This window comes from Physeter macrocephalus, unplaced genomic scaffold (assembly GCF_002837175.3).
Source record: "Physeter macrocephalus isolate SW-GA unplaced genomic scaffold, ASM283717v5 random_146, whole genome shotgun sequence".
Lineage (NCBI taxonomy): Eukaryota > Metazoa > Chordata > Mammalia > Artiodactyla > Physeteridae > Physeter > Physeter macrocephalus.
In genome coordinates this window covers 1,626-11,501 of record NW_021145432.1, presented here as the reverse complement: position 1 = coordinate 11,501, position 9,876 = coordinate 1,626, and the positions used below count along the sequence as shown (strand labels likewise).

General features: G+C 60.5%; 2 protein-coding genes across 5 annotated transcripts in view; one reads left to right on the top strand and one right to left on the bottom strand.

Annotated features, from left to right (window-relative positions):
- The window catches only part of IFFO1 (intermediate filament family orphan 1), a 12,108-nt gene extending 6,567 nt beyond the window's left edge, over positions 1-5,541 (top strand). The window contains exons 5-9 of one of the 4 annotated variants that reach the window (XM_024129159.2): positions 493-650; positions 752-872; positions 1,140-1,232; positions 4,047-4,177; positions 4,820-5,541. In XM_024129159.2, coding sequence (XP_023984927.1) covers positions 493-650; positions 752-872; positions 1,140-1,232; positions 4,047-4,177; positions 4,820-4,931 — 615 coding nt within the window. In that variant the 3' untranslated portion in view covers positions 4,932-5,541. Of the gene's footprint in view, positions 1-468; positions 651-751; positions 873-1,136; positions 1,233-4,046; positions 4,178-4,819 lie in introns of all 4 variants that reach the window. The other 3 variants (XM_028484219.1, XM_055082490.1, XM_028484217.1) reach the window with 3 other exon arrangements.
- A 774-nt stretch (positions 5,542-6,315) lies between these two features.
- GAPDH (glyceraldehyde-3-phosphate dehydrogenase) overlaps positions 6,316-9,876 on the bottom strand; it is a 5,129-nt gene continuing 1,568 nt past the window's right edge. The window contains exons 3-12 of the mRNA XM_007103683.4: positions 8,399-8,498; positions 8,212-8,318; positions 8,003-8,093; positions 7,761-7,876; positions 7,560-7,641; positions 7,204-7,355; positions 7,042-7,120; positions 6,876-6,959; positions 6,695-6,792; positions 6,316-6,601 (exon numbers count right to left, since the gene is read on the bottom strand). Of these exons, the coding sequence (XP_007103745.1) occupies positions 6,532-6,601; positions 6,695-6,792; positions 6,876-6,959; positions 7,042-7,120; positions 7,204-7,355; positions 7,560-7,641; positions 7,761-7,876; positions 8,003-8,093; positions 8,212-8,318; positions 8,399-8,498 (979 nt within the window). The 3' untranslated portion in view covers positions 6,316-6,531. The remainder of the gene's footprint in view (positions 6,602-6,694; positions 6,793-6,875; positions 6,960-7,041; positions 7,121-7,203; positions 7,356-7,559; positions 7,642-7,760; positions 7,877-8,002; positions 8,094-8,211; positions 8,319-8,398; positions 8,499-9,876) is intronic.

The following is a 9,876-nucleotide window of genomic DNA, read 5'->3' as shown; positions in this document are numbered from 1 at the left end:
CCCCTCCCCTTCTCTCTCCCTCCCTCTCTCATTCTTTTGCCTCCATTTCTCTCCCTTTGCCCTCTGGCTTCCAGATCTGGATGTGTGACTCAGGTTCTGCTTTGTCAACTCCGTGTCTCCCTCCTCCTTGCAGCCTGAAAGTTCCCTCTCAGTTCAGTCATTTCACTAGAAGCCTTTTTTTTAGAAAAGAAATCCTCTGGGCCATTATGCACATCTTACTGTGGTCGAGGCCAGCCATTTCCCCCTTATCTTACTGCTCTGTTTTCTCTGTTTCTTGTCTGTCTTCCCCCTAGTCTGCAGCCCCGCCCCCATCTGTGTCTGTCTGCTTGTCTCGGTGACGCTGGTGTTTCTGTTCCGTCTTGTAACTGTGTCTTCTCTCTGTCTGCCCGCCCTTCCCGCTGGTCCATGCTGCCCTCCCCTGCCGGCGCCCACGCCCTTCTCCTCATGCACCCGGCCTCGTCTCTGTAGTCTCTGCACTTGTCTCCCATTAAGGTCCCGTCCATGGGGGGGCGGAAGCGGGAGCGCAAGGCTGCCGTCGAGGAGGACACCTCTCTGTCGGAGAGTGACGGGCCCTGCCACCCCGACGGGGATGAGGAGGAGAGCACGGCCCTCAGCATCAACGAGGAGATGCAGCGCATGCTGAACCAGCTGTGAGTCCGCAGGCCCCTCGCCGCCCCTCCCCCGAGGCCGGAGCCCCGCCCAGCAGCCCCTCCCTGCCGCCCGCCTTGACGCAGGGGCTCCCTGTCTCTAGGAGGGAGTATGATTTTGAGGACGACTGCGACAGCCTGACTTGGGAGGAGACCGAGGAGACCCTGCTGCTCTGGGAGGATTTCTCGGGCTATGCCCTGGCTGCTGCGGAGGCCCCGGGAGAGGTAACCGCCCTCCCGGCCGCAGGGCCCCGGCTCCTCCTCTCCGGGCGCCGGCCCGGCTCCTCCCCGCCCACCCACCGTCCGCTCCGTGCTCTGTGTTCCCTTTGTGGCCACCATCCGTCACCTGCTTCTCCCCGGTCCTTTGTCCTTGTCCCCTCTCTCTCCGGCTTCCTTTAACCTGACTCACTCTCTCCCCCTCGCCTTGCCCTGTGGTGCCCCGTCCCACCCCTCCCATCTGGCCTCCCCCTGCTTCCCTTTCCTCTCCAGCAGCCGGAAGACAGTTTGGAGAAGGTGATTAAAGATACTGAGTCCCTGTTCAAAACCCGGGAGAAAGAATATCAGGAAACCATTGACCAGATAGAGGTAAGGCCGTGCGCTGAAGCTGAGGGGCCCAGGTTCCCGGTGGGTCGCAGGTGCAATGGCCTCACCCCTGCGGGACCCCAGACTCCAGGGCCTCCCCATTTCTTCCTGGCGGGGGCGGAGTGGTCTCCCCACTGTAGCACTTCTGGTGGGTCCTTAAGACCTCAGGCTGGGGAGGGAGGCCGACAGATGTGGATTCAAACCTCAGCTCTGTCTCTTATTTCCACCCTAACTTGTAACAGGCCTCTTCTCTCCGAGCCTGCTTCTTTATTTGTAAAGTGGGCTTCTTACTAATACCTCCCTCAGGGTTGTCTGAAGGTCAAGTGAAATAAGGCCCAGGCAGAGCGTGGGGCAGCGTCTGTCTCGTGGTCAGCACAGCACATAGTCGTTGCTTTGTTATCATTGCTGTTATTATTGTTAGTGCTGTAGTGAAGTCCACTCGGATGGACTTGAACTTTGCTGCTGCCTCGGCTCAACCTTTGAGCCAGTGGGGAAATCTCCATTCTTATTCCCTAGCCTTGAGGAACCTTCTAGAGATGCAAGTGAAACTGGTGCTTCAACTTAAACTCGAGGCCTCTAGGGGCGGCGGGAAGGATTTGTGGCACCTGGGAGGAGGGCCTGTGGGACGAGGCTTGCGTGTGATTCTCGTGAGCCCTCCTGCCGGAGCAAGCGTGAGAGGGTCCTTTCCACGCGCTCTGACTTGGGGATGAGGCTGGGAGCCTTCTGGAACTCTCTCCAAGCCCACTGCCCTCACAGCGGCAGTGGAAGTTGAGGAATTACTTTCCTACACCCTCATTCCCCCAGCGCGCGTCAGCTGATGGCCCTGCTCCTTTAAGCAAATTCTGCTTTCGGTGTTTTTTTCTTTTTTGCCCAGGCAGACAGATGCTCACTTTTAAAGGCGCTGCTGGGGACTTCCCTGGCAGTCACATGGTTAAGACTCCACACTTCCACTGCAGGGGGCGCGGGTTCGAGCCCCGGTTCGACCCCCCCCCGCCCCGTCCCCCACATGCCATGTGGCCAAAAAAAAAGGAAAGCAAGGCACAGCCAGCCGTGCGCCGCTAGCTGCGGGGCTGGGAGGGGGCCCTGCACTCCGCTCTCCGTTTACGCCCATCCCACTGTCCTCCTCCTCCCTACGCCTAGAATGGCACGAGGGGAGGTGTCAGGAGGGCGGACACAGTGGTGTGGGTTGCAGTGTAGCTCCTGGACATCCAAATGGGACACCTGAGGTCCCTTTAACTCAGTGACCTTTGATCTCTCAGGGGCCCTGGGATGGAGGCCAGGACCATTTCCATTTTTGGATGGTGAGACCAAGGCCAGGTGGAGGGTGGGCGGGAGTTCCTTCCCCCACCCCTTCCCCTCTCCAGTCTGCTCCCCGCCTCACCCTCCGCCCTGCCCCGCTGCCAGTGTGCGCGGGGTTTTCAGTGTGGCTTTTGGGGTCGTCTCCTTCCTGCAGCCCTGCTCTGAATGTGTAGAGACTGGCGGCCGTCCTAGCCTCGTATTCTGCTGGAATATGTTTGGTTCGTTCCCTTGTTCCCTGCCCCGCTGAGTGATGGCCTCCAGAACCCACCCCTCCTCTTTAATACCGGCTCTCCTGAGGTGTAGGAATTGGGGTGTAGGTGGCAGCCAGTCTGGACAAGAGCTGGCGGCAGCGTATTTCCCTCCTGGACTGAACAGTCAGTGCCCCCTGCCCCTGGACATGCTCTTGCTGCTGGGGGCCCCGGCTGGGATCCCAGCTCTGGAACCAAGGCTGTCCTTTGAGCCGTGCTCACTAGGGCTTCTGATCCACTCAGGCTACCTTCTCTTTGTCTGGCTCTGTGACTATTTTCTTTTCTCTCTGAGTTCCCATCCTCTCTGCCCAGTTCAGACCATTCACGGGTGGTTTCCCGCTCTTTCTCTTTGCTCTCAGGCAGTCAAGCAAATCACCTCCGAGCAGTTTTACTCTGCCTCCCCTCGTGGCCCCTGTTCTTTGTGCCCAGAACAAAGAGAGGCAGCACATTGTCTGTGGCCCAGATCTTTCACCGCCTCTGCGCCTGGCTCTCAGCTCTACCTCCGAGCCCGTGGCGCGGAGGCGGGGTCTGGGAGGGAGACTGCGTTCCCTCGACTCTGGGCCACACATCACGTCACGCATGACGTGTCTTGAGTCGGGCTACATCTCAGAGCCCGTCGGACATTCAGCGAGGCAGGCAGTCCTTCCGTTCATCTCTGAAAAGGGCTTACAAGTGAGAAAAGCAACGAGAGGAAATAGGTGGTAAGAGAGCCGAGTGCCTTTCAACAGGGCCCAGCCGGCCTCTGGGCCAGGAGTCTCCTGGACGCTGCTTGAAGTTAACTAATGACTCTGCCGTCGAGGTGCGGGCCGTGCACGCAGGGATGAGTAGGCCCCGTGGCCAGCCCTGCCAGGAGCTCCCAGCTTGCAGAGGGGGACAGGCTGGGGGGACAGCGCTGTGTGGGGAGTGAGGACGGGAGCAGGCCCCGGGGGGGCCCCGCGAAGGGGCAGGGTCATCCCCACGTGCTGCCGGAGCACTCAGGAACGTCCCTTCCTCACGGCTCTCGTTGGGAGTCTGTTCCGAGAATGCAGGCCCAGAGCAGATCCCTTAGTGAAATCCTCTGTGGGAGAGACTCCCCGGGAAACTAGAAGGAATGATGGAGTATCAGGCACCTTCTGCCTTGAGCTGGTTTAGTTTAAAATCTGAGTCCGTCACTTCCACTACGGCTGCCTGTGCCCCCGCCCGGGGTGCCCTTGGCAGGTTAGCCTCCCGGGGGCGGGGGACGGGGGCCCTGCTGACCCGGCGGCCCTGCCCTGCCCTGCCCCCGCCACAGCTGGAGCTGGCCACGGCCAAGAACGACATGAACCGGCACCTGCACGAGTACATGGAGATGTGCAGCATGAAGCGGGGCCTGGACGTGCAGATGGAGACCTGCCGCCGGCTCATCACCCAGTCCGGGGACCGGTAAGGGCCCCCCCGGGCACAGGTGGGAAGGGGACAGTACCCGGCGCCCCTCACTGGAGAGCCCTGAGACCCTCCGGCAGTGACTCAGGCCTGTCTCGCCGTGGGGCTGCCCGTTGGAGGTCGCCTGGTCTGCTCGCCCCAGCCCGGCAGCTCCCTCCCCCTCGGCAGTTGGACGATACTGGACGATACGGGCGTCCAGCCGTGGTTGGACTGCCGAAACCTCCCGATGCCGCTGACTCTGGCGGTTCCCCTGGTTAGAAAGGCAGCTAAAAACTGACAGGGAGCGCAAGGGGCAGATTGTTCTCTGAAGTGAGGGCCACAATTTGTGCCTTTGACCCTGCGTAAGTTTTTAAAAATCGCAAAACTACTTCATAGACGTGAAGCTGGGGCCACAGAGCCGGTGCCCTCCGGCTCCGGCGGCGTCTCGTACTGTGACCTCAGATACTTCTGCACTCAGCCTCTCCGAGTCCCCAAGTTAAAGTGGGGACCGTTTCTCCCCCCTCGCCCCCCTTGCCCCGTGGTCCTGCCCTGCCTGGGATGCTGTCCACCTGGCCTGCCGGGGGTCGGGCCAGGGGTGGTGGGCGTGCCAGCCTCGTCAGGATTCCTCCCCGCCCCGAGGTTACAGCTGACGCTCTTTTCTAGAAAGTCTCCTGCTTTCACTGCGGCCCCGCTTAGCGACCTGCCGCCCCCGCCGCCACCAAGCGAGGCTGAGGACTCGGATCGCGACGTCTCATCCGACGGCGCCGTGAGATAGGGGCCTCCTGCGGCTTGTGCACCAGAGGGGGCTTCCCTCCGTGTCACAAGCGGAGGGAGCGGGCCTGGGCAGGGCGCTCCGTCCTCCCTGTTGGCAGGGCGCTCCCGGCGGCCGCCCGTCGACAGCGGTGATGCGGCTGTGAGCGCTCCCTGGTGGAAGTGCCACGCGTTACGGGGGCCTTAGTGCGTCCGGTCCCGGCGGCTTCTGCGTCTGACCGGGTGCCGTGTCAGTATCGCGGAGGGAGACAGAGGCTCCTGCCGTTTCCCAGTCACCGCCGGGTGACAGACAGAAAGGTGAAGCTCTGTGTGCGTGTGTGTGTGTGTGTGTGCGTGTGTGGGCGCGTGTGTGTGCACATGAGCATGTATGTGGGCGCACGTGCGCTCAGGGTCTCAGTTTCTTCAAGCATCAGCGGCAGGTGTGCCTCCTCCGTGTCTGTCACACGTGGAGACCAACCGGCTGAGTGAGAAGATGTCCTGGACTCGGAAAAGCTTGGCGAACCGGGGCTACGAGACCGAGGGTCTCTCAGCATCGCTGCCTGAGGCAGGCTGGGCTGAGCTGATGTTTGTGTGGAATCTAATAATAATGAAACTGGCGACTATTATTTATTGAACACGTCTGTGTCACTGTTTGTTTCCAGCACTTCCTGGTGGTGGTTATACAGTCCTCTGCGCGGAGGAGTGCGCTAGATATCACTTTAAAAGCATGCAGGTGCAAGAGGCAGGTGCGGAGGTTGTAAGTAACCTGCCCAAAGTAATGGTGCCTCGAGTGGCACAGCCAGGGCCTCAGCCCTGGTTGCCGGCACCCTCTGTGCTTCTACCGCTAAACCCACGTGCGTCCACGGGTGACACGTGACATGGGAGCAAAGCCGTCCCCACCCTTCCCATGGGCCAGCCTTCTGTAACCCCTTCGGCCACACTAGGGCACCCACACAGCTGCACTGCCGGTGGTCACTGGGGCACTGAGACTTGCAGCCGCTGGGCAGAGCAGGGCGTCTGCACCCAGCAGGCTGGCCGTGCTCCGTGCTGCTGCAGAGGTCAGCTAACTAACTGGCCAGAGGCCGGACGGACTCTGCCCTGACTGACTTCCTGTGCCACTGTCTGTCACCCTCCGGGGAGCTGCAGACAGAATGGCTGGCATCTGGATTCACGGAGCCAGGCCATTCCTGGGCTCGGCCACAGCCATCTGGAGCACACCGAGTCGCCCTGGCACCCGAAGGCCTCAGCGAGGAGCCAAGGTGACCTGAGGACAGGTGGCTCTTCAGGGGAGCAGCGCCTGCTCCTGCCTGGTTGGGTGCGGCTGGGTGCTCTCAGCAAGATGTAGTTCTCCTCGGCCCCAGCGCAGCTCCCCTCCCCTTTATCCTGACCCTGGAGCAAGACCAAACAGCCTGGGTACACTGTACTTTATTGATGGTACATGACAAAGGTAGGGCTCCCTACAGCCCCTCCTCTTCCCCTTCCGCAGGGGGTCTGGGATGGAAACCGCGTGGAGGTCGGGAGATTCTCAAGCGTGTTGGAGGGCGGAGTTGGGGCAAGGACGCCCCAGCAGCGCAGGACCTCTCTCTCCCTCTCGTGCTCCTGCTGGGGCTGGTGGTCCAGGGACTTTACTCCTTGGAGGCCATGTGGACCATGAGGTCCACCACCCTGTTGCTGTAGCCAAATTCATTGTCGTACCTGGAAGGAGAGGGAGTTGAGGGTTGTTTTCCCGAGCCGGCCACAGACTCGGCCCCGCTCCGACGCACCAGCTCCCACCCGCCAGCCACACACCAGGAAATGAGCTTCACGAAGTGGTCGTTGAGGGCGATGCCAGCCCCAGCATCGAAGGTAGAAGAGTGGGTGTCACTGTTGAAGTCACAGGAGACAACCTAGGGGGAGAGAGGGCCAAGCACAGAACCCAGTCTTGCTCACCGGGGCCACGTGGACACCAAGTTCCCTGACCCATCAGTACCTGGTCCTCAGTGTAGCCCAGGATGCCCTTGAGGGGACCGTCCGCCGCCTGCTTCACCACCTTCTTGATGTCCTCGTATTTGGCCTGACGAGGTAAAGAGAGGCGGTTATTCAAGCTCCGGTCTTGCAAGCCCCAGCCCACCAAAGCTGCTCCAGCCCGAACTTACAGGTTTCTCCAGGCGGCAGGTCAGATCCACGACGGACACGTTGGGGATGGGGACGCGGAAAGCCATGCCAGTGAGCTTCCTGTAGACACAAGGAAGCAGAGTCAGCACCAGGCGTCCCGGGTCCCCGGGTCCCCAGGGCAGAAAAGCGGCAACGAGTCTCACCCGTTCAGCTCAGGGATGACCTTGCCCACAGCCTTGGCAGCGCCAGTAGAAGCAGGGATGATGTTCTGGGCAGCCCCTCGGCCATCACGCCACAGCTTCCCGGAGGGGCCATCCACGGTCTTCTGGGTGGCAGTGATGGCGTGGACCGTCGTCTGGGAACAGGAGGCGGCGTGAAGGCCCTGCCCAGTGCTCACCACGCCGCCCCCTCCCCGCTCCCGGGGGAGGAACTAAGTGACCTGAGCAGATCCCCTGGAATCCCGGACGCCCCACAGCCCAGGGCCACGCTCCGGGAGGGAGAAGGGTCCCAGCCTGGGTGTGCACTGCATGGGCTCTGGTGAGCCCCGCATCACTCATACCATGAGTCCCTCCACGATGCCGAAGTGGTCGTGGATGACCTTGGCCAGGGGGGCCAAGCAGTTGGTGGTGCAGGAGGCATTGCTGTGAAGAGGGAGGCAGGTGAGGGGCACGCCCACCGTGGACCACCAGCGCGACCCGCCCACCGTGGACCACCAGCGCGACCTGGCCACCTCGCCACGCCCTCCGCCCTCCGCGCTCACCTGACGATCTTCAGGTGGTTGTCATACTTCTCGTGGTTCACGCCCATGACAAACATGGGGGCATCGGCAGAAGGCGCGGAGATGATGACCCTCTTGGCTCCACCCTTCAAGTGAGCCTGCAGCAGAGGAGTGCTTACAGACCCAGGCTCCCCCTTCTTGGCCCAGGTCCGCCCCACCCCATCTCCCGGTCACACCACAGCCCAGGGCCAGTGCCCCTCCTCTCCCGCCTCCCTGCTGCTCACCCCGGCCTTCTCCATGGTGGTGAAGACGCCAGTGGACTCCACCACATACTCGGCACCAGCATCACCCCATTTGATGTTGGCGGGATCTCGCCTACAAGGGAAGACAGGACAAAGCTCAGGGACGTGGGCTGCCACGGACCCAAGGAGCTCACCCCATTCCAGTACCTCCTCCAAGGCGAAGTGCTTCCTGTTCTGTCTCCCACACTTACTCCTGGAAGATGGTGATGGCCTTTCCATTGATGACAAGCTTCCCGTTCTCAGCCTTGACTGTGCCATGGAACTTGCCATGGGTGGAATCATACTGGAACATGTAGACCTGGGGGGACGAGGGAGGGCGTCAAGGGGCTGCGCCTCAGCCAGGCTCTGCTCCCCGCCACCAGCACGGGTGGCACTCACCATGTAGTGAAGGTCAATGAAGGGGTCATTGATGGCGACAATGTCCACTTTGCCAGAGTTAAAAGCAGCCCTGGTGACCAGGCGCCCAATACGGCCAAATCTGAGGGGGACAACAGGTGAGAAGGCATGGGAAGGAGTCCTCCTGGGTATGTAGGCAGCCCCAGGCCCACTCACCCTCTTTCAGAGGGAAGAGGATGCCACTTTGCTACCGCCAGAAAGGTCCCAGGAGAGCTCACTTCATCTTCCTAAGCCACTCTGCCAGGCCAGCCTGGCTTCCCAGCACGGCCACAGAGTGAAGGCTCACATCCTGCCCAAGGGGTGACTAGGCTCAGAGACTTGCCCACCCATCTGAAATCTGTAGAGGAGTGACAGGGTGGTGCGCTGCTGCTGCCACCTACAGTCTGGGCACGTGGCAGGCACGTGGCACTCATCGCACCCACTAACTGGAAACGTTTGTTCCCGTCTGGCCCAGCTTCGGGCTACACCCTCCAGAGAGCAAAGACCTGAACACTCAGCATCACCAAGCTCAAAGGGCATGAGCAAAGGTCAGAAGTGAACTAGCCAGGGGAAACCCACCCCTTCCCCAAGTCCCTCCTACAAAAGGGAAAGAGAGAGGGAAAACGAATGGTTTCTCAACCCCTAATCCCAGCATTCTGATTTGCTTAGTACCTGTCCTTCCAGCTCTTCTCCAAAAATCGGGACTGGGAGCAACAGATGTTTGGGCGTGGGGAGGGCAGGAGGAGGAGGTGGAAAAGAGCAGAAGCCCAGGACCCCAGCTGCAGAAAGGTCAGGCAGCTATATTTAACCCCAGCTTAGGGTGGAGTGGGGATCTGGTTTCTGGAAGACGGGATGGGGAGAAGGGCAGGATGCCTGAGGCTCACAGACACCTAATCCTCCTGGTGACCTTTACAGCCTGGCCCTTAGGGTTGGATCAGCTCTAGGCATGGATGGAAGAAATGAACTTCGAGGAGAGCCGCTGTGAAGACAGGGGCTGCAGCTCCGGGAGCCATTTTGTAGTGGAAAATTTCTAAGTACCCATGACTCAGCTCCCCCAGCATGGCACCAAGCCACGGCTACCACACCTCTCCGGAAAAAGGAAAGGAAAAAAAAACCCCAAACAACACAAGACCACCCCCATAAACCCACGTTTTTGATTCATCAGAGAACCATCTAGGAAAAGCATCCTATCATCCCTGGGGGGAAATTTGGCTGGCGGTTTGGCTGGCGGTTTAAGGGATGGTCTAGGGTTAGTATGGTCAGAGTTGAGGTCTAGTTGAACAAGAACGGGAACGCCTGGCCTCACCTGGCTTAAGGGATAAAGGCGACTCCACCCCACGAGACAGGGGTAGGAGGATCATAGGCAAGGAAGGAGGAAGGCTGAAGGGCTAAGGAAGGTTTCCTAACGGCGGTTCATTCATTTCCTTCCTAGTTGCCACATGGCGGCTGGTTACCGCAGATGACCCCCCCCCCCCCCCCCC